This window comes from Lissotriton helveticus, chromosome 7, assembly GCF_964261635.1.
Source record: "Lissotriton helveticus chromosome 7, aLisHel1.1, whole genome shotgun sequence".
NCBI classification, from domain to species: Eukaryota; Metazoa; Chordata; class Amphibia; order Caudata; family Salamandridae; genus Lissotriton; species Lissotriton helveticus.
The window spans coordinates 1,715,656,098-1,715,683,894 of NC_136068.1; the positions used below are offsets into that span (position 1 = coordinate 1,715,656,098).

General features: G+C 47.9%; 1 protein-coding gene across 3 annotated transcripts in view; it reads right to left on the reverse strand.

Annotated features, from left to right (window-relative positions):
- Positions 1 to 27,797, reverse strand: part of KMT2B (lysine methyltransferase 2B) — a 1,130,837-nt gene that overhangs the window by 628,155 nt on the left and 474,885 nt on the right. For all 3 annotated transcript variants that reach the window (XM_078655415.1, XM_078655416.1, XM_078655414.1), the window contains exon 17: positions 23,508 to 23,615. In XM_078655415.1, the coding sequence (XP_078511541.1) occupies positions 23,508 to 23,615 (108 nt within the window). The remainder of the gene's footprint in view (positions 1 to 23,507; positions 23,616 to 27,797) is intronic.

Genomic DNA, 27,797 nt, shown 5'->3' on the forward strand with positions numbered 1-27,797 from the left:
ATTGTGAATTCCTGGAAGGTGCTCTGTCAGATTTATGTTTTGAGGAATGGCCCATCTCCAAATGTTTTGTACAAGCTGGGACAGTTGCAGATAGTGTGTCCCCCTGTTTTTGTATATAGTACATGGCTGTCATATTGTCCGTCCGGATTAAGACAGCTTTGTTTTGTACTTGTACTTGGAATGTTTTGAGTGCTAGGAAAATTGCTAGCAGCTCTAGATGGCTGATATGGAACAGTTTTTGTTGGTTGTTCCATTGGCCTTGTGTGGTATAGTCTAGGAGATGGGCTCCCCATCCTGTGAGCGATGCGTCTGTTGTGAGCACCATCGGTGTAACAGGGTCTAGGAACGGCCGTCCCTTTGTCAATTTCTGGTGTTCCACCATTGCAGAGAGCGATATGTACGGCTGTCCACCAACACCAGGTCTGTGAGCTGACCTTGAGCCAGATTCCATTGTTGTGCTAGACATTCTTGTAACGGTCGCATTTGCAGTCTTGCATGTGGCACTATAAAAATGCAAGACGTCATCATTCCTATTAGTCTCATGAACACTTTGGCTTGGAGAGACAGCTGGTGTTGAAAAATGGAGACTACGGTCTGAATGCTCTGTATCCTGGCTGGACTGGGATACGCTAGAGCTGTAGATGTGTCTATGGTAGCTCCTAGATACGTGCGAAGGCTCTAGGTGCGACTTGGTGTAGTTTATTGTAAACCCTAGTTCGTGCAGTGTTTGAACTGTTTGCTTTGTGTGATGGACACATTGACTGTATGATTTTGCTTTTATAAGCTAATCGATTAGATAAGGGAAGACATGTATCTGTTGTCTTCTGAGATGTGCCGCTACTACTGCTAAGCACTTTGTGAACACTCGTGGTGCTATTGTGACCCCGAATGGAAGGACTTTGAATTGATAGTGCTGTCCTTGTATGACAAACCTTAGGTACTTCCTGTGAGCTGGATGTATAGGAATGTGAAAGTAGGGGTCCTTTAGGTCTAGTGTTGAAAGAAAAATCGCCCTGTTGTAGTAGTGGGAGTACTTGCTGCAGAGTGATCATGTGGAAATGATCCGACTGTATGTAATGGTTGAGGGGTCTGAGGTCGATATTGGCCTTAGTGTCCCGTCCTTTTTAGGAATTACAAGGAGTAAACTCCTGTTCCTTGTTCCTCTAAAGGAACTACTTGTATAGCATCCTTAAGTAGAAGTGCTAGAACTTCTTGTTGAAGCAGAGTAATATGGTCTGTGGACATTGGACGCTGCCTGGGTGGTATGTTTGGGGGGGTTGCTGTGATTTCTAGGCAGTAGCCAAGTTGGATAATTTGTCTTACCCACCTGTCTGTTGTGATGGAATTCCAGACAGGTAGGAACTACGATAATCTCCCCACCACATGGGTGGAATGCTGTGGGGGAGGCAGAGGGAAGTGACTGTTTGGGAGTGGAAGAGGAGCAGTTGTTATTACCTCTACCTCTTCCCCCGTTATTATTTCCCCTGTATCCTCTTCTGAAGTAGCTTTTGTTAGAAGAGGTCTGGGTATTTGTTTTAAAAGACAACGTTGTATCTGCGCCGGTTTGCTTAGAGCCTCCTCTATAGAAGGAGCGTCGAAAAGAACTTCTAGTCTGTGTGGATTGTAATGCACCCATAGACTTAGCTGTGTCTGTCTTTTTTCATCTTTTCTAGTGTGTTGTCTACTTCCGGCCCGAACAATTGGTTTTGATTGAAGGGCTGGTTCAAGATGGTAGTCTGTACCTCAGTTTTAAAACCGGAAATGCGTAGCCACGCATGTCGCCTGAGGATAACACTGGTATTGACTGCTCTGGATGCTGTGTCAGCTACATCTAGTGCACATTTAATTGAGGCATTGGATATTAACTTGCCTTCCTGTATGAGCTCTGTTGCCTGATCTTTGTACTGATCTGGAAGGTGCTCCATTAGCTTTTCTAGATGGTCGTAGTGCGCCCTATCATAGCGTGAGAGCAGGGCTTGTGTATTTGCTATTCGCCACATGTTTGTTTCTTGCGCAGCAATACGTTTCCCTGACGCATCAATAACTTTAGATTCTTTATCAGGCGGGGCGTGTCACCAGAAGTCAGGGAATTGGCTCTTTTTCGTGCATTAGACACTACTAAAAAGTCTAGTGGCAGGTGTCCCTTAATATAGACTGGATCAGATGGTGCTGGCCTGTATTTCTTTTCAATTCTTGGATTTAGTACCCTACAGCATACCGGGTCTTTAAATATTTCTGGAGCATGTTTAATGACTCCTTTGATCATAGGTAATATTTGTGTAGACCTTTGTGACTGCTCAAATGTATCCAGTAAAAAGTCATCCTCAATAGCATCAGAGTGCATTGAAACCCCGTGGTAAAGGGCTGCCCTATTTTATAGATGATTAAACCCATTACTATCCACTGGAGGGGAAGGTTTTGTAAGGTAGGACTGAGGCTCAGTAATGTCGGGCACATTGTGTGGTGGGAAGCCATACATGTCATCGTCCTTAGGATATTCAGGATTGACATCCTCATCTAAGGGGTCTTCTTGTGGTATGTCATTTCCCCCACCTATATCATACTCCTCATCAGTGTGGTATGATGATGCAGGAGATTGAGCAGGAGAAACTGTAGGTTCAATGTAAGGAGGGATAGGAGAGGAAGAAGGTAAAGGAGAGGAAGGGTGCATTGGAGAAGTTGCACAGTCCTTTTTGGCAGGAACCACAGGTAGGAGTGGTGTTTCTGCTGGTCTCTTCTTATAAGGAATAGCCTCTACATGTCAAGTCTTTGGGTTGATATGGACTTTCTTCTGTTTAGGATCTGGCCTAAACAGTTCTTCCTCCTCTGCAACCTTCTTTGGCGTAGATTTTTTCGGTGCCGATAGGGGTTGTTTCGTGTGCTTTGCTTTAGGAGGCGTTATTGAGTCCTGTGGCAAAGTTTTCGGTGTCGAAGGTGTTTTCGGCTTGGTAGTTTTTGGTACAGACGTTGGAGATTTGGGAGTGGAGACGGGTCTCGTTGGCCTTGCGGCGTCGGACTCTGGCTTCCCATCTTTATGTTTGGAACCGGAAGGCTTCGGATTCGGAGCTTTTTTCGGATCCGGTACAGTCGTAGGCTTCGGCACCGATGCGTCTTTTGGTTTGGGTGTCGAAGGATCTTTGTCTTTGGGCACCGAAGGGCGTTTGGGCTTCGGTGTCTAGGAATCTTTTGGTACCGAAGGATGTGTGTGCTTCGGTGCCAATGGAAGAGGTGGAATTGGCACGTGTGGTCTTGTCGGTGCCGAGGCTCCGGAAGGCGTAGTTTTCCTCGGAGCCGAGCCCGAAGGCGGGGCGTCGGAGGGGGTATTTCAGTACCGACTGGGCCCCATGGGCAGAGTGATGACCGTTGGCTTTTGGTTTGTGTAGTGTCTGTTCTGCAGGGGTAGAGGTACTCACGGGTTGTCGAGATGGAATCGAACCGTCTGAGTCCTCTGCCCCCGATTAGATCTGGAGATCAGGCGAGTCTTCCTCGGCGACGAGTGGAGCCTCGTCCTCGGAGATATCTTCGAGTGGATCCTCGTCCTCGGAGAAGTCTTCTTCGACCATCTCCTTCTCAAAGATGGCCTCCGGTGCTGGTCTCCTCATCTCGTGTCGACGGCCCTCCGATCTCGAATGGTCTTCTTCGATCGGAAGGACGCAGAAGCTGTGCAGGTCGACTCGTCGTGTTCCGGCGATAGACAGAGGTTGCAGCGATGATGTTATTATACAGTTGTTTGCGCTTCGAAGTTGCAGAAAAGTCTTTTCTAGCCGGAGCGGAAAACTTTCATCCGAACCCAGTGGCGGAAAAAACCAATCTGAGGATGGAGTCGATGACCATGCGCAGTATTGTCCAAGGGAGGAGTCACCTATCTCGTGACTACAAAGACTTCTTCCAAGAAGACAACAACCTGCAATCATCCAAGCCCAACACCAGGTAATGCACAGTATACGATCTGCAGCTCATATGCCTCGAACATTAAGTTATTTTAGTTCTAGAACCAAGCCAAGCCTGGTGCAGGTAAGTGAAATAATACTTTGCAGAATCTTATGCAATGTTTTACAGTTAAATGCAGGTTCAAATGCAGTTGGTTAAATTACAGGCAAGTCAATATTTCGAAATTACTTTATAGATTACTATGTATATTACTTCTTACATTACTTTTCAGATTACTTTTGCTAATCAGTGTGATATGCCTAGATATCACACTAAGACATTTCTTATACGAAAAGTAAGTAATTCACTTTTACTACGTCAGCAGTTTTTCAAGGTTTCATACAAACCAACTACACACGACAATTATCAAGAAAAAACAGTAAAGAAATCTGATCTCCCGAGGACACTTCACTATACCACAGGCGAGGTAGGTAAGCATGGCATATAGGGATGTGTGCAATGTCGACCTTTGAATGTTGTCTGCACCAAAACATCCAGCCTGCACAGGCAGTGTGTGGGTGTTAATGTGAGGGGTCTCTGAGGGTGGCACAATACATGCTGCTGCCCTTAGAGATCATCTCTGGTCACAAGGCCCTTCGTACCACCGAAACCTTTTACGAGGGACTTGTTTGTGGGCCAGAGGTGTGCCAATTGTGAAAGGAAAATGCTACTTACCAGTATGCATCTGATCTTGGTATGTAGGGCTGCTGACATTCATATCTTTGCATAGATCGCCGCCTAGTGTTGGGTCCGGATGATTGCACTTTGTTGTCTTGGAAGAGTTTTCGAAGTATCACGAGATAGGTGACTCCTTCTTTGGACATAGTGCGCATGGGCATCCACTCCATCCTTAGATTGTTTTTCGCCATTGTGGCAAAGATGGAGTGTAGCAGAGTAAAGATGGCCATGCAAAGAAAACCCTGCAGCTGCGACAGGCCCCGGGGAGGAGGGTGGGCTATATGAATGTCAGCAGCCCTACATGCCAAGAACAGATGCATACTGTTGAGTGGCATTTTCCATTCGAGGCATGTGGGCTGCTGAATTCATATCTTTGCATAGACTGTATAGCAGTACCTCCTCTAGCGGTGGATGCCTGTGCCAGCTGCAGCAGTTTGAAAAAGAGTTTTGAGGACAGCTTGGCCTTCAGCAGCTTGCTGCTTTGATTGCACATCTACACAATAGTGTTTGGTGAAAGTGTGAATTGTAGTCCATGTGGCTGCCTTACAGATGTCTTCTAGTGGAATGTTTCGCAGGAAAGCCATGGATGCCCCCATTTTGCGCGTGGAGTGTGCTCTTGGGGGTACTGTTAGAGTGCGTTTAGCTTTGTGGTAGCATATTTGAATGCATTTAACTATCGATCTACCTATTCCGGATTTAGAGATGGGGTTACCTGTATGTTGTGGTGAGAAAGCAACAAAAAGCTGCTTTGTCTTTCTGAATGGTTTAGTTCTGTCAATGTAATATAACTGAGCTCTTCTTACATCTAGTGTGTGCAAGGCTCTTTCAGCTACTGACTGCGGGTTTTGGAAGAAAACGGGCAGTTCAATGGACTGATTGATATGGAAAGTGGAAATGACCTTTGGCATGAATTTAGGGTTTGTACGTAGTACCACCTTATTTGCATGTAAGGTTCCTGAATAGTTAAAGCCTGTAACTCACTCGTCTGAGTGAAGTAATAGCAATTAAAAAAGCCACCTTCCATGTCAGAAAATGCAGTTCACATTAGTGGAGTGGTTCAAAAGGAGGTCCCATAAGTCTGGTAAGTACTATATTTAAGTTCCAGACCGGTGAAGGTGGATGTTTGGGATGGATTATCCGTTTGAGCCCTTCCATGAAAGCCTTGATTGCTGGAACTCTGAACAGAGACAAGTATTGTCTGTTTTGGAGGTAAGCTGCTATAGCTGCAAGATGAAGTCTTATTGAAGAGTATGCGAGATTGCATCTTTGAAGATGCAACAGATAACAGATGTTTTGTATTGAAGCGTCTAATGGATTGATTTGGTTATTGTTGCAATAAATTACAAATCTTTTTCATTTCGCTGCATAGCATGCTCTAGTGGTTGGGCGTCTTGCCTCTTTGATAAGGTTCATGCAATCAGGAGGCAAATTGAGATATCCAAATTCTAAGACTTCAGGAGCCAGATCGCTAGGTTCAGTTGATTGGGATCTGGGTGCCTGATTTCTCCATGGTTCTGAGTCAGGAGGTGTGGCGATAGACGCAGTCTTTGGTGTGGAACCACGGAGAGTTCTAGGAATGTTGTGTACCATGGTTGTCTGGCCCATGTTGGAGCAACCAGGATCAGTGTCAGACTGCTGACGTAGTTTGCGTGCCACTAGCGGAATCAGTGGAGCTGGTGGAAAAGCGTACGCAAATCTGCCTGACCAGTTCATCCATATCGCATTGCCTTGTGACAACGGATGTGGGAACCTGGCGGCAAAGTACTGGCATTTGGAGTTTTCGTTTGTGGGAAACAGATCTATTTCTGGATGCCCCCATTCTTGGAAGAATGGTTGGAGAGCTTGAGGATGAATCTCCCATTTGTGTATCTGTTGGCTGTGTCTGCTTAACAGATCCGCTATTTGATTGTCTTTCCCTGGCAGGTGTTGTGCTAGGAGAAAGATATTCTCTGGAATTGCCCACTTCCATATGATCTGCGCTAAGTGTGAAAGCTGTAGAGAGTGAGTCCCTCCCTGTTTTTAGATGTAATACATGGCTGTCATGTTGTCCGTCCGGATCAACACCGCATTGTTGAGTATGTGGTTTTGGAACGCTTTCAGTGCCAGAAAAACTGTTAGCAACTCTAAGTGGTTGATATGCAGTGTCTTTTGCTTGGCTGTCCAGAGTCCCTGGACTGTGTATTGATGTAGGTGGGCTCCCCATCCTGTCAGTGATGCGTCGGCTGTCAATACTACTTGTGGAAGTGGCTCTTGGAACAGTCGCCCCTTGGAAAGGTTTTGTGGATTCCACCACTGCAGAGAGTTGTATGCGCAACTGTCTACCAACACTAGGGATTTTAGTTGTCCTTGAGCCTGGTTCCACTGCCTTGCTAGGCATTCTTGTAATGGACGCATTTGAAGTCTGGCATGGGGGACAATGAATATGCAGGAGGTTCATGCCTATGAGTTGCATGAACACTCGAGCTGGTAGGGAGTGTTGTGGCTGAAACCTTTGGATTAGTGTCTCAAGTTGGCTATCCTGACTGGATTGGGATATGCCTTTGCTACTGATGTATCTATTGTAGCTCCCAGATATTGTATGTGGGAGGGTTGCAGATGAGATTTTGGGTAATTTATTGAGAAACCCAGACTGTGCAGCAGCTGGAGGGTTTGAGACGTGCGACTTGCACATTGGATGTCCGATTTGGCTTTTATGAGCCAATCGTCGAGATAGGGAAACACGTGGATGTGTTGCCACCTGAGGTGTGCTGCCACTACAGCTAGGCACTTGGTGAACACCCTTGGAGCTTTAGTTACTCCAAAGGGGAGAACTTTGAATTGATAGTGTTGTTCTTGTATTGTGACCCCGAGATATTTCCTGTGCGATGGGTGTATAGGAATGTGGAAGTATGCGTCTTTGAGGTCTAATGTGGCAAGGAAGTCGCCCTGCTGGAGCAGTGGGAGAACTTGTTGTAAGGTTATCATGTGGAAGTGCTCTGACAGTATGTATTGGTTCAGAGGTCTGAGGTCCAAAATGGGTCTGAGCGACCCGTCCTTTTTGGGAATTAGAAGTATAGAGAATATACTCCTGTTCCTTGGTGTTGAAAAGGGACTGGCTCTATGGCTCCCTTTTGTAGCATGGATTGGACCTCTTTCTGTAACAGTGTTATGTGCTCTTTGGACATAGGACGGTGTTTGGGTGGTATGTTGGGTGGAGTAGAAGTGAGTTCCAGGCAATAACCATACTGGATAATTTGTCTCACCCACCTGTCTGTGGTAATTGCGTTCCAGACAGGTAGGAACTGGTTGATTGTGCCTCCGACAGGTGTTGTGTGTTCTGGAGGGAGTGTGGTGAAGTCACTGTTTGGTGGCAGTGGAGGCTCTGGTGTTATTGCATCCACGTCCTCTGCCCTTATTATTGTTTCCTCTGTAACCTCCTCTAGTGGAGCCTTTGTAAAAAGTGCTCTGGGTTTTGACTTGAAGGTGGAGGAGCTTTGCGAAGTGCTGCCTCTTCCTGCACCTCTATATGTGGAGCGACGAAAGGAGCCCCGGTGTTGTTGGAACTGAAGCGCTCCCATTGATTTGGCAGTTTCAGTGTCTTTTTTCATTTTATCTAAAATGGTGTCAACTGCAGGGCCAAACAGAAAGTCTTGGTTTACTGACTGAGGAGTAGTGGATTGCACCTCGTTCTTAAATCCAGATATGCGTAACCATGCGTGTCTGCGCAGTAGAATACTGGTGTTGATAGACCTGGCCGAAGTATCGGCTGCATCTAGCGCGCATTTGATGGAGGCGTTTGTTATGAATTTGCCTTCCTGAATGAAGTCGTTGGCCTGCGCCTTAAAGGGTTCTGGTAGGTGTTGATTTAGAGTTTCGAGTTGGTCGTAGTGTGCTCTATCATATCTCGCTAATAGAGCTTGTGTATTAGCGATTCTCCAAGAATTAGCGGCTTGTGAAGCTACTCTTTTTCCTGATGCTTCCAGCATTTTAGATTCTTTATCAGGAGGGGGAGCGTCTCCTGTTTGCGAATTGGCTCATTTACGAGCGTTTGCAACGACTAAAGTATCTAAAGGCAACTGTTGTTTTATATAAATAGGGTCTGCTGGTGCTACCTTATATTTTTTATCTATTCTTGGATTGAGCACTCGTGCCCTGGCAGGTTCTTTAAAGATATCTGGCGCGTGCTTGAGGACCTCTTTAAGCATTGGAAGAGTTTTGAAATTTTTCTCAGAAGTGGGGAAGGTGTCGAACAAGAAATCTTCCTCTATAGGGTCAGTGTGCATATCTACCTTGTGATATTTAGCTGCCCTGTCTATAAGCTGATTAAACATGATTGTGTCGTCTGTAGGTGACGGTTTTGTTGGGTATGGGGAAGTATCTGGGATGGGCTGTTGCTAGTCATCATCTTGATCATCCCATGTGTTATCTTGTTGATCAGGATCCCCAGTGTCATCATAATTGTATTGAGGATCTTCCCCCCCCATGTCCTCTCCCTCATTGTGATCAGAGTGTGTGGGAGAATAAGGAATGAAAGGCATATCAGGCAGAAAAGGAGGAGAAGTGAAAGGCCTTGAGGGAGATGTGCCAAAGTCTTTTTTCTTTGGAGGAACTGGAGAAGGAGTGTCTTGTGGTAAAGGCCTCTTCTTTCGGTGGTAACCTATCACATGTCCTGTATCTGGATCGATATATAATTTAGCTTGCTCCTCAGTCACTGGATCTGGGTGGAATAGTTCTTCCTCAACAGTCCATGGCTTTGGCATCGAGGGTTTAGGGTTATGAACCTTTTTTGGAGTCTGTGGCTCTGTGCTTTTTGGTGTCGGAGCTCCTTTGGGCTCGACAGCTGATTTAGGTTCGATAACCTTTCTTGGTTCGACGCGTTTCTTGGCTTTAGAGTCTTTCTTTGGATCGGCGGCCTTTTTAGGCTTGGCGACTTGTTTTGGATCGACCGGGGCTTTTGGTTCGGTACGTTTGTCTGAAGCCTGGTGTTTTTTTGGGTCGATTGTCTTTTTTGTGTGTTTGGCAGCCTTTTTAGGTCCGTCTGTATCAGTTGTATCAACGACCTTTTTCGGTTGTACGATTTTCTTTGGTTCTGATGTCTTCGGTTCCGATGGTTTTTTGGGCTCGACGATTGTATTTGGTGCCAAGCCTTTTGGTGCCAAGTGTTTTTATGGCGTGACGCTCTTCGGTGCAGAGGGTTTCGGTGCCGATGGTCTTTCGGCGTCTACAGCTTTCTTAGGCTGTACACCCTTTGGATCGACGACCTTACTTTTTGGGTCGATGATCTTCGGTCGGGCCACCTCTTTTGGTTGTGCGCCCTTCAGGTCTACCAGTTTTTTTGGTTCGATGACCTTTGGCTGGAGAACTCTTTTTGGCTCGATGACTCTCTTCGGGCCTGGGCTACCTGAAGGCACTTGTTTGTGCTTCGGAGCCGGGCCGAGAGGTGGGGTCTCCGAAGGAATGTCTCGATCTTGGCTAAGGCCTTTCGGCGATGCTTCGACCGGAGCCTTCTTTGTTGGGCTGAGTGGAGTGGGGGGCTGGGTACTCACAGTTTTTTGCCCCGGTGTGATCTGGTCATCGAAGTCCGATTGGTCCTCAACGGTGACTATCTCGAGATCGGAGTTGTCAGCTTCGGGAAGCTCTTGGTCGTCCTCGAAGATATTCTCCGGTTCCGGTGCCGACTTCTGCATCTCTCGCCTGGCAGCCCGTCGATTCCAGATAGTTTTCTTGGATCGAAATTGGGCACACGTCGGGCAATCCTCTTTGAGTTCAGGTGACAAACACTTGTTGCATACTGTGTGTTTGTCAGTATGTGGGAACTTTGAGTGGCATTGTGGGCACCTTTTAAAAGGACTCCTTTCCATCGATGGAAGTCGCACGTGGCGTCGATAAGGCCCAACGGCCCGTGTCGACGACCGGATCGAGATGAAAATCTGGATGGAGCCGAGGGGTACCGAGCGAAAATACCGACGAGTTCGAAGGCCTTTTGGCCTCAGGGAGTAGTTAGTTTTGATTCCGAGCTGGAGTGTAGGAAATAACATCCGAACCCAATGGCGGGAAAAAACAACCTAAGGATGGAGTGGATGCCCATGCACACTATGGTCCAAGGGAGGAGTCACCTATCTCCTGATACTTCGAAGACTCTTCCAAGACAACAAGGTGCAATCATCCGGACCCAACACTAGGCGGCGATCTATGCAAAGATATGAATTCAGCAGCCCACATGCCTCGAACACAAAGTTTTGGTAAGGAACACAGGCCCCGGGAACCTAATAGGCAGGGATCCAGGGAACACTCAGTGAAAGTGCATCAGAAATCTGGCAAAAACCTGGGGGATTACTGCAACAAAAAACCCACTTCCCTACAGTGATATCACAAAATCGTTCACAACCTTTGAGAGGGCGTGCACCTGGAGAAAAGTGAAGTTACACTGGGGAGCATTGCTTTTGGAACTTTTCACTGGTAACTGCAGGCACAGACTCCTGATCCTTACTGGGGAAGATGCAGAGTCCTATGACCCCATGAAGAGCACAATGATTGAGGGCTTTGGACCCACTACTGATGTAGGTAAGTGCCCCTTTTTGCATGGTAAGCCCCTAACATTTTGCGAGATACCAGATGTGTTGTGTGTTTGTGTTTTGTATTTATATAGCGCACTTCTACCCAGAGGTCTCGTAGCGCTGTATTCATACCGCTGTGGAACCCATCCTGGCTTTCCTGTGAAATGTCCACTCCTGGGCACCCCCAAGGTGAAGCCAGGCATCCAAGCGCTGCTGGGGCCGTTGTGGAGATTAAGCAAGCTATTGACCAGAGTCACAGAGTGGGACCCATGATTAGACTAGGTACCGAGGCGAGAATTATCAGGTCCGGGGAAATTGAGTCCAAGAGCCGCCGAGGCGGGAATTGAACCCTGGTCCCAGGCCAGACCTCTGCATCAGGATCTGCCGCTCTAACCATTGAGCCACGCTTCTCCACAGATGCCAACTTGACGGAGTGTGAGCTGGGATCCTGCTAACCAGGCCCCAGCACCTGTATTCCTTCCCAACACTGTACCTTTATTACCCACAATTGGCACACCTCTGGGCCACCTGTGAGTCCTTGGTAAAATTTACCCCTGTTGACAAGGGCCTTGTGGTCATAGAGGGCCACTATGGGCTGAAACATGTATTATGCCAACATCAGAGACCCCTCACCTTAACACCCACCCCCTGCCATTGCATGTGCAGACAAAACTGTAGAGTCGACCTGGCAATTCCCTGTGCGCCATGCCCACCACCACTACCTGCGGCATTGGGTAAGACACCCCTCTAGCAGGATGCACATTACCCAGGTGAAGGCATAGCTGCATGAGCAATATGCATCTACAGTGTCTGTGCCACGACAATGTAAGTGCAGCGCAGTCATTTTGGAGTTCATGGGGAGGGAGTTTTTAAACACGAACGCCACAGCTCCAAGATGGCTTCGTTGAAGTCCGGGAAGTTTGCTATCAAACTTCTCACCACATTAAACCCACAATAATACCAGTGTGGGAATTAATGAAAAAGTACTCAAGAGGGCACCTTAGAGATGCCCCCTTAAAAACGACCAACTCTGGTGTGGTTCCAGACTGGCTTAAGTTTCTGGATCCTTGGGCAGAGAGCCCCCACCCTCTAAGTTTGGAAACAGTTGCCTGTTGTTCCAAAGGCACGAGTTCTATGGCGCCTTTTTGCAGCATGGAGATGACTTCTTGCTGCAATAAGTGCATGTGCTCGGCGGACATAGGACGGTGCCTTGGGGGTATGTTGGGTGGAGTGGAGGTCAGTTCTAGACAATAACCGTGTTGTATAAGTTGTCTCACCCACCTGTCCGTGGTAATGCTTTCCCAGACTGGCAGGAACTGTTGGAGTCTCCCCCCGACCGGTGTTATATGGTCGGGGGCAGTGACAAGGCGTCACTGCTTGTTAGTGGCGGATGATCTGGTATTATTATTTCCACGCCTCTGCCCTTGCTCCTGTTCCCACGGTATCCACCCCTATTGTTCTTGTTATAGGTGGTTTGTGTGCCTCCCTTGGTGTATTTAGCTTGTTGCGACGCTTGTCCCCTTGAAGCTCCCCTGTTACCGGAGCGACGAAAGCAACCGCCCCATAACTGCTGAGACTGCAGAGCTTCCATGGATTTCGCAGTTTCAGTATCCTTCTTAATCTTCTCAAGAGTGGTGTCTACCTCCGGACCAAACAAGAAGTCAGGGTTTACTGGTTGATTGAGCAGGGTAGTTTGGATCTCCGACTTAAATACAGAGATGCGGAGCCAGGCATGCCTCCTGAGCATAACGCTAGTGTTTATGGCCCTAGCTGCTGTGTCGGCTGCATCCAACGCGCACTTAATGGACGCGTTGGAGATTAACTTCCCTTCTTGTATTAGCATTTCTGCTCCTTCCTTATAAGCGTCTGGCAGGTGTTGCAGTAACTGCTCTAACGTGTCATAGTGTGCCCGGTCATATCTTGCTAACAGGGCTTGGGTATTGGAGATTCTCCAAATATTAGCAGCTTGAGCTGCTACACGTTTTCCAGAGGCCTCTAAGATCTTGGATTCTTTGTCCGGAGGAGGAGCATCACCCGTTGTCTGAGAGTTCGCTCTCTTGCGAGCATTAGCCACCACTAAGGAGTCCAGTGGGAGTTGGCCCTTGATGTAGGTAGAGTCCACGGGCGCAGGCCGGTACTTCCTCTCAATTCTTGGGTTCATCACCCGTGCTTTAGTGGGCTCTTTAAAAATGTCACTTGTATGTTTGAGCACACCTTTGAGCATAGGCAAAGTTTTGATAGACCTTTCTGATGTGGAGAATGTATCAAAAAGAAAGTCTTCTTCCATGGGGTCAGCGTGCATATCCACGTCATGGTTATGTGCCGCCCTCTCAATCAGCGCGTTGAACGCAGCAGTGTCTTCAGTAGGCGAAGGCTTGATAGCATATGAAAGAGTATCAGGGGTGGTGTGTGGGTCAGCAGGGTCCACGGTGTCAGCCCACGGCTGGGACTCATCTTGATCAGTATCAATGGGATAGTTAAACTGGTCCTCATTGTCCCCTCCTTCCACATCCTCAGTGATATATGTGGGAGAGTAGGCATAGTCCTGACCATATGATTGCACAGGCTCAAAAAGTATAGGAGAGGTGGTAGAGTCTCTCTTTTTCTTCAGCGGTATCCTATAATGTTCCATAGGTGCTTCAGGCCTGATCTTACGCTTGTAAACGGTGAGTCGACCTGATTCGGAGTCGATGTAAAATTCGACTGGTTGTCGTGGGACGGTGGCTGGAACACAACGTCTTCCGTCCGAGGCTGAGCGGATGCAACAACTGACGTCGACTTGGTAGATCCGGTAGCCTGTGCATGTTGAACAGGTTTAGGCCGTGCTGTCTGGGGTAGTCCGAACTTTATCGGCGCCGTAAGCATCGGCGACGGACTGACTGCCTTCGATGGAGGCGGTGTCTTCGATTCGACCGACTTCGACGGTTTAGTGCGTTTGAGGCCTTGCGTCGAGTCGAGCTGTTGTTGCTCTACAGGAACGCCCTTGTGCTTCGACGCGGTAGGGTCTTTCGATCCAACTTTTGGCTTCAGGTCGAAGGCCTTGACCAGCAGCTGCTTCTTCAACTTCGGATCGATGGTTTTCCGGGCTTCAAGTCCTTCGGAAGAGCCGCCATCTTTGGAGCCGGAAGTCGACGGGAGCGTGACGTGCTTCACTGTAGACACAGGCGTAGTCGATCCGATCTTCGGTTCGACGCCCCCTTTCGACCCCGGGGGGTCGATCGCATGTTTGGACTTGGAAGGTTCCGAAGTCGTCGAGCCGATGGTTGATTTAACCAGTGTCGGTTTCGATTTCGTGTTTTTCTTTCGGTTTCAATTTCTCCACTGAGCGTGGGCGATCGACCGAGGGCTCTTTGGAAATGTTCTTAGTCGGGCCTTGAAGCGGGACTATGGAACGGTGTTGAAGATCTTGGCTAAGACCTTCCGGCGATGCCTCGACCTGAGTCACGGAAGAGTCTTTACTGGGCCCCGCTACTGCGGTTAGGCCTAGTTCCTCGCTGGAGTCGTCGTCGACAGCTCCGATAGGTTGTACGTCGTCTCCTACCTCAACGATGCCTTCATCATGGACGTAGAGTTCTTCCTCGTCCTCGTTGTAGGTGGCGTCTGGCTCCGACGCAGGATCCGAGTGCTCCGGATCCTCTTTTTGTACATGTTCTTCGTCGTCACCCCTGAAGATGTTTTCTGGGTCTGGTGCCGATTTTCGCGCCGACTGTCGTTGAGCGCGTCGAAGACGGAGAGTTTTCTTCAACCTGAATTTCGAACAGGCCATGCAGCTGGCCTCGTCGTGGTCCGGTGAGAGACATTTGTTGCACACCGGGTGCACGTCGATGTGGAGATATTTTGAGTTGCAGACGGGACATCGCTTGAACGGACTCCGTTCCATCATCGATCGTTGAGGGGCCCTTGGTGCCGAAAGGCAAAAAGTCTTCCGAAGTAGAGTTCAAAGAACTGGAAAGGTAAAAGGCACCGAACGAAAGACAATACCGACGCCCCTAAGGCCTTTTGGCCTCGAAAAGAGTAACTAATATATATTCCAAACGTGAGTTAAGAAGAAAATCCGAACCCAATGGCGGAAAAAAACAATCTGAAGATGGAGAGGATGCCCATGCGCACTGTAGTCCAAGGGAGGAGCCACCTATCTCGTGATACTTCGAAGACTCTTCCAGGACAACAATGTGCAATCATCCGGACCCAACACTAGGCGGCGATCTATGCATAGATATAAATTCAGCAGCCCACATGCCTCGAACATAATTGTTTCCAAACCGGAGCGCAAGAAACACATCTGAGCCTGATGGCGGAAAAAAAAACAATCTGAGGATGGAGCCGATGCCCATGAGCAATGTGGTCCAAAGGGGGAGTCAAAAGAACTTTTCAGGACAAAAACAAACTGCAAACATCTTGCCCAATGCTAGGTGGTGATCTATGTACAGTGTGTAATCTGCAGCACATTTGCCTCGAATAACTATTTTCCTCCATAGGATAACAAGGACTGTTTGTAGGAAAGTGGCTCTATATCTACTGGACCAAAGTATGGTACAGTGTGTATAGAGTTCCCAGAGGTTTGGCAGAGGCTAAGGTTAGACATAACCTTACTCTCTAAAGTAGCAGCTTGGTCGAGCAGTAAGGCAGTATCAGAGGACAGTGTAAAGCATTTGTTGTACACACTAAGTCAGTAAATGGTCTCACACTCAAGAAAGGAACTCTAGGCCAATTGTTTTGTATCAAAAGATATAGTTGTTTTATTTTAGAACCAACAAGGTATCTAAATATACTTACTCAGGACGAGCTACTTTAGTTAAATACTTTTCAAATAGGCAATAGACTTTTTGAATGCAATAATGCAATAAGTACAGTCTGTTGCAATAGGCAACACAATTTCAAACAATGCAACATTGAGCTCAATGGAAATTTCTAGTTGAATGCAATTAGTTACTTTGTAGATTACTTTTCTACCCACAGGACTGGATCCTAGATTCAGTCCCGGGACATGAGCTGTAAACAGTTAAGTAAAAGCGTTTTGGTTATAGTAGTTATTTGTAAGGAATATTATTGTATTTTACAAGTTGAAACTTTTTCAGTTGAAATTACCATGTTATCCTATGGAAGGAATTCAATTTGCAGATAAAGTGTGTTCACGTTACTTTTGTAACCCAGTACTGGACTCCTAGGTTCAGCTCTTGGACCTCTATCTAAAACAGGCAAGTAATTATGTTTTTGTACGATTTTTAAAAGAAAATTTGTAGTTTGCAAAAATCAACAAGAAATTTCACAGAAAAACAGTCAATGGTTCCCTATGGAAGAAAATACAGGTTACTAGTAAGTACGGTTAAAATTACTTTTCAGGGTTTGTGCTGGGCTAAAAGGTGCAGTACTGAGGTCTCTCTTGGTAACAGGTGAGTAAATCAGAATTTGTTGTTTGGCTGATTTTAGGTGAATATTTTAAAGTTCCAAAACTCCACACTTGGAAGAATTTCGAAGTGAAAACCAGTCAATGTTAGCCTATGGAAGAAAAGTGAGCTATTGGCTGTTAGGCAAGTACTCGACTGGCAGAGTTAAGGTTCTGGGAGTAGACTGGTGTCTCCCCGGGTCAGGTTGGTACAATCTCAGCGGCACAAGGGCAGCCGGGTGCAGAGGTAGTTCGGCCCAATGTTATCCAATGAGAGGCAGGGGGCCTTCGGTTGGTGGCTGCTGGCTAGCAAGCCACGCGGCTGTGGGAGCTGGGCTCCTGGTCACTTGCTTAGGGCAAATAGGGAAGTAGGGTAGGACACAGGATGCACTGCCAGGGGCACTCTGGCGGCTGGGTGCAGGGTGCTTTTGAGCCGTCAGGAGCTCAATGTTATTCCTTGGAGATCTTGAAAAGGGAACAAAGGCTGCAGGCAGGACGGTGGATCTTCTGGAGCAACCAACACTTCGAGGGGTAAGTTGGGATCTTGGAGGAACAGGGCACCGGGTGCAGGGGTGTCTTTGGATGTCGGAAATTCTTATTCTCTGCTGGTCGCGGTAGGAAGGGTCCCTAGTTCTGAGTCTGCAGGCGTCTTCTGGGTCATCGAGGAGGGTCCTTGGGCACTGGATTCCTGGTCAGAATCGGTGAGGAGATGTCCTCAGGGTCTTTGTCCACTTGGGCACAGGCCAGGCTCGGCGGGTGCAGAGTAGGCTGGATTTGGGGTTCTTGGCTGGCACCAGGGTTACTGTGGTTTGAGCAGAGCCACTGCTCGTGGTAGTCCCAGTCTCAAAGAGGGTCAAGACAGGCAGGTCCTCCAGGGTTCTTGAGGTTGCGGTCTGGAGGAGATACCGGGTTTTAGCAGGAGCAGGTTCAAATATCAACAGGCAGTAGGGCTGGGGCAAAGTCAGTTGGTGTCGTCCTCTTGTTAGCAGCTGCACGGCAGGTCTTTTTCTTGGTCTTCTTTCTTGTTTCGAAATCTGGATATGAGGAAGGAAGGTTCAGGGTGGCCCTAAATACTACATTTAGGGGTTTTACAGGTAGGGAAAGGGCAGGGACCAATAGGACCCTGTCCTGGGCTGAGTACACCCCCTATCCTGCTCCTCTCCCGTGGGAGGGGGGCAGGAGCATAGCTGTGATTGGGCAGGGCTCCCCATCTTCAAGATGGCCGGAGTCCGGAGTCGTGCATCACCTCACCTCTCCCACCTGAGGGGTTGAGTTGGCACAGGCAGGCACACTCCCTTTCCTCACGTAGGGTTTCCTGCCAGAGTGGGGGTCAGAACTGGTGGGGGCCAGTTGCTGAGTACAGCAAGTGGTCTGGAGAAGCTCACAAAGGCAGTATGTGTAGGAGAGTAGGGTCTGCAATCCTATGATCACCCAGATTTTTGCTTTTTGCTGCACTGGTTTACGACTTTCCCTGGCTGTGGGCCTGCTAATCAGACCCACAGCCTAGCCGTTCTCTCTATCCAAATTGTACTCAGGTACTGAATTGGCACTGGGCCCTCTCTAAGTCCCTGTACCCAGGGCTGAGGTGTACCCAGAAGTCTCCCAGGGGCTGAAGCACGTATTGTGCCACCCCTGGGCTGACTAACTAAACTGACACAACTGGCTGCACGACAGCTGGGGCAAGGTGGTGTACTCACCCTTTGCTTTAGATATAGTATACCTATATCTAACCCTAAAATGGACACACAGATCTCCTATCAGTCACTCCTATGGCAGGCCTTAACAATCCTGGAGGCAGAGTGCTTGGAATCGTGTGAGATGGTGCTCTGGCATGAGCTGAGCCTGTCTGCGGCTTTCGGGATCCATCCCTTAGCCGTTTCCATGATATCGCATACCATATACTCTTAAGTGCATTATAATCCTCGCGGTTATATGCCAACTCTGGTATCGCTTTATCAAAACATGTCGAGTAAGGTGTCATACGAATTGGAATACTAACCCCTCGCCAATTCTGGCGACGGGGTTAGCATTCCACCCTTCTAGAGGGACACGACATGTATGTAACCTGTAACTCCGGTTAAAGTCAAGCAGAGCCTTAGCTCCACAAAATGGATGCTGCCACCGAGACACAAGTCTGCCCTCCTGCTGCTGGGAGTCCTCCCAGAGCAGGAGGCAAAGACAAAGGGTTTCCTGCCAGGGGCGGTGCCAGCACCGTCCCAGACAGGGTTTTGTGTATTCTAGGTAGGCAGGGCTTCAGAGGAAGGTGACTGCAAGTGGCACCCCGGTGCTCACTGTGCATAGGCCGGCTGAAACCAGTTCCAGGGGCACTCCAGCCCCTGGCCTGGCGAAAGCCCGCCAAAGGAGAGGGGTGTAACCACCCCCCTCCTGGTCCCACCCATAGGGCAGGACTTAGTCGCGTGCCAGCCCCCTTTTTTCAGATAAAGATAGGAACTGGCCCCCTTCCAAATTAGATCATCTTTGGAATCAAGACACGACTTTCTACGAAAGGACTTCAAGATTTCTTCATCAAGATTCTCCCTTGTGACTAAGGAGTAGTCACCCTGCATCCGCAGGCACCATCTTAAGAACACTGCGGTCTGCTGCAAGTCCTTCCTCCGGAATCCGATTGCCCAGCTCGACGAGAACCGGCTTCCCTGGCACCTCTGACCTCTACCCACCTCTACAGTCAAGCTGAGAACCGTGGGTGCGACGAGACCTCGAGGGACCGGCCATCTTCAAGACTGCACGACTTCTTTCCAGCACGACCGCCGAGGAATCCTCTGGTGAGTGCTTTGGGGTCCGAGAAGCCCCGACCGTGAGCAGCCCCTGCACCGAAGTTCAGCCTCCCAGCATCTCCACGATCTGCGTGGGGCCCTTCTGCTTTTTGCTGCTCACCGCGTTGTTTGGCTACTAGCCCGCTGGCTTGTGGCCTTCTTAACAAAGCCCGACGACATCACTGCTGCTGGTCTGGTTGCTCCAGACTGGCCCTTGCTTCCCCCCCATCGGAGAAGTACCCTGGACCCTCCTGGTCCACTCAAGACGCCATTTTAGGTCCACCGCGTGGGCCTTGCATTTGCCAAGACTTGTTGCCCCAATCCTGGGTCCAGCGACGTCGACAGCAAGAACCTTCGTGGGACAGCTCGCCCCTCCATCCTGGTCGCCGACAACGCCTCCTGGTCCGAGAGACTGCAGAGCCCAGCAGCGCCCACTCACCTGACTGCGGTGACTTCGCCCGGTGCCATCCTGGTGCCCACTTAATCACTGGCTAGTGATTCAAGAACTTGGTCCCCTCTGCTTTTCAGGTTTTCTTCTTCCCTGATCCAGGCTTGGATCTCTTCGAACTTTTCTTCACTGGCCGCCTGCCAGCAACAACTTCTTCAGGCTCCTGGTTCGTCAACGAGGAATCCCGACGTCTTTTCAGACCTATGCAGCCGCAGCCCCTGGGCTAGGTAACTTCGGCATTTCGGTGCCCCAGCATAGCCTCACTATCCAAGGGTCCAGATCCACTGTCGTTTTCGACCTACCTAGTCGGGTTCGCCCGAGAACAGTAACTTTGTGAATTCTAGCTTCCATAGGCTTTTTCCCGCCTTACGCGTGAGAGTTCCCACTCAGCACGTGGTGTCCCTAGGCCTCCTGCTCCTAACCTGAGTGTTCAGTATTGTAGGCCGAGCGTTTCTAAAGCCTCTGAGAATCGTTACTTACCTGCTAGTAATTCGCATTCCACTTTTGTAGTATATGGTTTTTCGTGCCCCTCGGGCATTTGTGTAAATTGTGCGACTTAAAGTATTTTCATAAGAGTTTTGTTGTGTGCTTAGCTCCCTGTCTCATAAAGAGCCAGGGTAGTCTTGTTATAAATAAATACACTGTTTATTTTCATAACAACTTGTGTGGTGTCCTTTCACTGGGTGTTCAAGGGGTAATGTGATGGTAAAACAGCTGGCTTAACACGCCCTCTAGAGTCTTAGCCTTAGACTGCTCGTATCCATGCTACTAGGATAGCTGGTCTATAAGGTTGACTTACAACCAATCATCAATAAGGGTTGTTTGGACTGATACATAGTGATCACTAGAATAGTGAGCACTGCATATCAGGCCAACTTCTCACAGTATGCATTTGAAGCTTCCCACTGCCCATCCTAGGGGAGAAGGCCCAGCACCTCACCCAAGATGTGCATTGTTGCAGGTCCAGGAGAGCGGGGGGCTCTCCACCCAGGGGTCCAGCAACATGTCTGCTGTGTGGCAGCCTAGGAAGCCTCTCAGGTTGTAGGTTAGGTTTCAAGGGGCATCTCTAGGATGCCCTCTGTAGTGCATTTTACATTAAATCCCACACTGGCATTAGTGTGGGTTTAATGGGCTGAGAAGTTTGATATTAAACTTGTCAGTCTTCAGTGTAGCCATTATGGTGCTGTGGAGTTCGTAATGACAACCTCCCAGCACCATATACTCTTAATGGCATCACTGCACTTAGTGCCCAGGAATGGCCCTGGGCACTGTAGGGGCACAGGGCTTATGCACCTGTGCCCATCCCACTGGCATAGGGCACCCAGATAGAGGGGTGACTGATGTATGCAAGGACAGTGGGTGGGTGTACATGGCACACAGGCATGTGTGCCATGTCGACTGTTTTGTTCTGCAACAAGACACTCAGCTTGCAAAGGCAGTGTGTGTGTGTCAGGGTACAGGGCCTCTAAGGGTGGCACAATAAGTGTTGCAGCCCTTAGTGGCCTTCTCTGGTCACAGTGCCCTGGGTTCCTAGGGCACCATTTACCAGAGATGCCAATGGAGTTTAGGCTTCAATGCAGTTTTAGGGAAGGAACACAGGCCCTGGTTACCTGATTGGCAGGAACCCAGGGCACACTCAGTCAAAGTACATCAGCAATTAGTGGGGGCATACCATGAATGAAAAATGGCACTTTCTCACAATATCCCTAAGGTCCAGGGGCTCCAGGTGTAGGGGTATCCTTTAATGTAGGAAGTCAGCTTATCAGTGCAGTCATGGTTGAGGGGAGGGGCCATTGTGCAGAGGCTTCAGGCGTCTACGTGGAGTCCGGCAGGTGTCCACCCACGAGGGACTCCAGCTTAGGATCACTGTGGAACCTTTTCTGGGCCGGTGGGCCTCTTGGACTTGCGCTAGGGGATGCAGAGGTGGTCGACTTTGCGGGTCCACAGGCAGAGCTTTGGTCTTTATACTGTGTTTTCTTTTGGACTGTTCCGCTGTCCACTGGAGATATGGGGTCTTTTTAGTAGGCAGGCAGTCCACCCAGGGTTCTGGAGGTCACTGGGCTTAGGGACGAGTTGGAGCCAAGTCAGTTGGTGTCTTCAGTCTTCCCCACTGCACAGTTCTTTGTCCTCTTTGTAGGTCGTCGGTAATCTGAGGATTAAAGTTCAGGGTTGCCCCTAAATACTCAAGAGAAGCCCTGGTCAACATAAAGGGCAGGAAGCCTTTGAGGCTCACTGCCGTTCTATGCTGTTCCTGCTTGGGGGTAGGTGTGAAGCACCGCCACCCACAACCAGCACACCAATGCACATCCAGTCAAAGATACAGAATAAGACAAAAAGTGGGGGTAACCATGCCAAACTGAGTACTTTCCTACAAGGTTCCTGACCAGTGATGATCTGTACTCTACCCACAGGACTTAAGATCTGCATAATGGATGCAACAATGATCCAAGACCAACTAGGAGTCATGGATGCCTGCAGCCCACGTGGACTGGAAGACAGATCAAGCCAAAGACTGCATGTAAATGTTTGCCAGAGGCAGGGAGCTTGAAACACTTTCTGGCATAAATACGGGTGCACCTGCACTTTCCCAACCCACACATAACCATAGAATACCCTATATAATCTGTTTTCAGTATTAGAAGGATTTGGAGTTGCTAAGATCCGTATCTGGGAATCAGTCATGTTAGCTGGGGCCAGCCGTGCGGATTCAGAAACCATGTAGAACATCTCTCCAGCTCTTCCATGTTGGAGAGATAATTTTTGGTGGCAGCAGGACACTAGGATCCAGGCACCAGATGTGACTTGGGATGCCTTTTGGGTCCTAGGTGTGCCCTAGTCTCATTAACTAGTTGTGTCGTAAACAGTACACTATGAAAACTCAACCCCACCCCACAATTAGTAATAGTTTACACCAACTGCACCCTTAGTTTTCTGATAAACCTGAACGGTCTCTCTTCTAGACATTGGACACCAGATCCTTGGCAACTCATTGAAGAAGCCAGGAGGACTTTTGGCACCCTATAAACATTCTGTGGGTGGTGGGTTTTTGAGTGAATTGATTTACGTATTTGTAAAGAGAAACTCTTAAACAGCTGACATACATTCAGCTCACGGTATTCTCCTCTGTTGGACCTAAAGACCAGTGTAATACAGGAATATCAGAGCTAAGCAAAGTCGTTATTTACTATTCTGTTTTTCAATGACTTCGAGAAAGTGTAGTGAATAGACTCCGAAGTGCTCAGGCCAGAACATAGAACACTGCAAAATAACAGTCTCATAAATCAGTGCGTAAATACTGTGAAATTGTTTGGCGTTTTATCTAAACTCCATTCAGCAATCGCACCCCTACATAGACATCCCTGGCACTAGGGCAAATTTACCACCTTCCATTTGTACTGAGCCCTTGCAAATGCACATACCCAACAAAAAGGCACAGCGACTCATAGTGCACCTAGACCTATATCTCCTATTGGCAGACCCCCCCACCCCCTCCCCACACCCTGCACACAGATTGCTTCCTGTAGAAAAGATTTCCATGACCATGAGTAAACAGAAACCAATGACAATTTCTCCTCACAAGAAATGACCCAGACCAGTCAGAGGACCCTGTCTTTGATTAGAGATCAACCAGCACACCTTCCTGTTAAACGGTCTGCATAACTACCATCCCTCTAATAATGTATTGACTCCATACAACCAAAACAAGCTCTTTATTTGGCATCTAAACCTCTTGCTCCCCAACCAGCACAAAGTACCTGCAAGAAGAGAGTCTGCGACATGATGCTGACACGAGTGTCCATTAACTTGCTCTCCTCGCGAATCTGTTGTTGAATAATGTGCATCACATCGTCGCAAAACGTTTTCTGCAAAAAGAGGGAAAAGTAAGACGTCTTACATGAACTGGCTTGACCATAGGGGCTAGAAGGAGTTATTTAACTTCAGTAATATTTTCTGGTGGTACGTCAACGGCAGATTCTTCACCTTTATAATATCCCAAGGGGCCAAACTGGATCTGGAAGATATCTGCATTGCTCCCACACGCCAGTAGCTGGTATTGTGAGGCTTAACACAGACTTCATTCCGTCCTGCTTCTTACAAACTGACCCACATACCAATGCCGCCCTGCATGTTGATGTCACATTCTTTCTGTCTGTGCCCTTGGACACAGTGCCCAACAATGATCAGCGATACAAGTGTGTAGATTCCTAGATTGGGAGCTTTTAGATTGAAAAAGAGACCAGACAGAGCATGGAGAAAGGACGGTGCATTATTTGAGGTTAAATACAGTATCCATCCGAAAGAGCACTATCTAAGGTAAAAAAAAATCCTGACCTTTAAAATAAAAACCAGAGCAGTACCTCCCAAGGTGGTGGATCTGTGGCATGACTCCTAAAATCCTGCTGGAACTAATGAGAACTTTGTGAATGTGTGCAGTGATGCCCATGTCGGAGGCTGACAGATGTCAGGCTGCTCCTCATCCAAGTGCAGTGCTAACAGCCTTAGTCTGGTAGAATGGCCCCTCAACCTCTTCAGAGTCTGATTCTTGGCTACTGGGTAGCATATTTGATGCATGTGACTAACCACTTTGAGAAGGTATTTTTTTAACAATGCCTTGCCTTTCTTTGCACCAGAACACCCCACAAAAATCAATTGGCTTGCCCAGAAGTTATTGCTACTGATGTAGAAACTTCTGTCCAGCTGATTAAGTCGCTCCACGTCGAGGGGAAAAGAAGGGACAAAGCATGTTGGAAGAGTGTGACTGACCAACTTAAAATGTAGTACCATTTTATCTGGAAAAACTGTGCTGTAACGTGGCAGCACCGAAATAGCTTGGAGTTCGCTCACACCAAGAATAGAGGTCATGGTGACCAGAAACAGTCTTTACAGTAAGGAGACGAAATAACAGCTGAGTATTGGTTGGAATGCAATGCACACGAGGAAAGAGCCAAATTAAGATCCCACTGTGGTATCTCAAAGCATTTTGGAAGAAAGATATTAGCCTAACTGTAGGAAGCAGGCTCTTTATGGGATGTACCAATAATCTGATTTACTTCGTAAAAAGTACTCGGGTTCCCTTTTATGTGGACAGGGGCTTGCACTAGCAATCCCCAAGTTGCTCTATTAGGGGTAGTGTAGTCAAGCATCCTTAGGCTTAAGTGTGAGGAGTGGCAGGCATCTGCAAATACACACAATGATCAATAAATGACAACTCAAGAAGTACAGTTTAGGCAAAGAACATAGGCCCTGGGTACCTCGTTGGCAGGAACCCAGCGCACACTCAGTCAAAGAGAATCAACATTAGGCAAAAAGTGTGTGGGGGTATGGGGTGGGGAAACCATGCAAAAAAGGCACTTTCCTACACCGTCCATATTGCGTTTTGGGCAGTTTCCTTTCGCGGGCACTAGGTCTATCCACACAAGGGAGGTACCATTTGTATCGACAGACTTGGGGGAATGCTGGGTGGGTGGAAGTCTGTGGCTCTGCACAGATTACAGAACTTTCGATCAAAGAAATGTGAGGAAAGGATTAGGCCCTGTAAGTATCTGTTCTTGGCATGAATAGCTGTGGATTTACAGGCTTTACATACTCCTGCCTTCTAGCGTTGGGTCTGGAGTTTGCAAGTTGTTTTTGTTCGAAGAGGTATTTTTCAGTCACAAGGTAAGAGGACTCCTCCTTTCGGTGTTAGAGAGCATGGGCATCGACTCCATTGTTTGAATGTTTTCCCTCAAGAGGGTGAGAATGGACTAATTAAGTGTAGTATATAGATGTATGTACGTATGTAACATAAGGAATAAGAACTGCAACTACCACAGGTGTCCGGCGATGAGGGAGTGAGTATGTGATCTGTTCCAAGGCATGTGTGCTGTAGATACACATGCTCTGTATAGCAGTATACTCCCTAAGCATTAGCTAACCAGTGAGTGTTGCAGTTGTTTGAAAAAGTGTTTTTAGCACTGCTTGTCCTACATTAGCTTGTTGACGTGTGAATACATTCACACAATGTTTTGGAAATGTGTGTGAAATAGGCCATGTAGCTACCTTACATGTGTCAGCTATGGGAATATTACCTACATTGGCCATAGATGTTCCTATTTTGCAAATAGAATGTGCTCTAGGAGGTACAGTTAAAATTATTTTAGCTTTAACATAGCTAGTCTGAATATATTTAACAATCCAAGAAATACCGGATTTAGAGCTCCGATTTCCTTTATGAGGTGAAGCAAAGGCAATAAAAAGTTGTTTTGCGAAACTCTTTTGTCCTATCAATATAATATAATCGTGCTCTTTTGACATCAAGCATATGTAGAGCTCTTTCTGCTATTTAACCTGGTTGAGGGAAGAACACAGGTAACTCAACTGATTAGTTAGTATGAAAGTAAGGAATTTCAGGTTTATACGAAGAACCACTCTTTATGAAGTTGAAAGAAGGGTTCTTCTAAGGTTAATGCCTGTAGCTCACAAACACATTTTAGTGAAGTGATAATCAAAAGGCAACTTTCCAATAAAGAAATTGTAATGAATAATTGTGCAATGGTTCAAAAGTTGGACCCATAAGTCTTGTGAGAACAATGTTGCTTGAGGCAGGTCAGGGGTGGCTGGATCTTGGCTCAGGAACGCCGGGCAGACCTCCTTGCGGTGTTTGCCCACTAGAGTTCTGGACGTGGCCGGCAGGTGCAGTGACCGGCCGGAGCCAGAGGTTGGAGATGAACAAATCCGGTGTTCATGGGAGACACAGTCTTTGCGATTGAAGGCAGGCAGATCCTCCGGGGTTTTAAAGAGTGCTGGCTGCAGGACACACCAGGTTTTTGCAGGAGCAGGTTCGAGGTGGGGACATGCAGGTAGGGCCGGGGCCAAGTCAGTGGGCGTCTTCCTCGTTAGCTTTGGCACGTCTGTTTGGTCTTTCTTTTCTCGTAGTTTCTTCTGGTCTGAGGAAGCAAGGTTCAGGGGTGCCCCTAAATACTAGATTTAGGGGCATTACAGGTAGGTAAAAGGTTGGGATCCTTTCCTGGGGTGGCTATACCCTCTATTATGCCACCCTCCAGTGGGAGGGAGGGGCATAAGCCTTTCCCTGGTTGGCTGGGTCCCCCCACCCATCTGCAAGATGGCGGGGACTGAGAGTTGTGCTTCTGTGAGAAAGTGCTGTCTTTCTGCATGGTTGCCCCCACTTTTTGCTGAATTGTTGATGTGCTTTGACTGAGTGTGCCCTGTACCCAGGTACCCAGGGCCTATGTTCTTTCCCTTAAAGAACATTGAAGCCTAAACCCAATTGGCATCTCTGGCCACAGGGCAGCCCTGGTAAATGGTACACAGGTACCCAGGGTACTGTGACCAGAGAAGGCCTCTAAGGGCAGCAGCACCCTTTGTGCCACCCTTAGAGGTCCGGTACCATTACACACACACACTGCCTTTGCAGGCTACATGTTTTGGTGCAGAACAAAGTGAAGAGTCGACATGGCACACATCGCTGATTGCCATGCCTACACCCACTGCCCTGGCATAGGTCAGTCATGCCTCTAGCTGGGTGCACTATACCACCTTTTGAACCATTACACAATTGTCCATTACAATTTCTTTCATGGAAGGTTGCTTCCTCATTGCGATCACTTCATTAAGGAGAATTGGTGAGCTACAGGCATTAACCTTAGAAGAAACCCTTCTTCCTGCACCAACCCAAAACTCCTTCCAAAAGTGGTATCTGATTTTCATAATAACCAATCAGTCGAGTTACTTGTGTTCTTTCCTCAACCTTTTTCAGTAGCATCACACACCAGATGTCAAAAGAGCATTGGTATATTTTATCTTCCTTACCTCTGCCTACTTTTTGGGTTCCACTGGACTCTGTGCACACTATACTTCACTTTGGTATAGTATATACAGAGCCAGATTCCTACAACATGTCTCCTATTCCCTGCTATTCTTTTCCTAATTCCCTTCCCTGATCGCCCGAATACTCTGTGGTATTCTTATCAGAGTTGAGGGTGTGAAGCAGTGGACATCTTTGTGAATCGCCGGGATTCTGAGGAGTTTTCATCTCAGGTTCATGA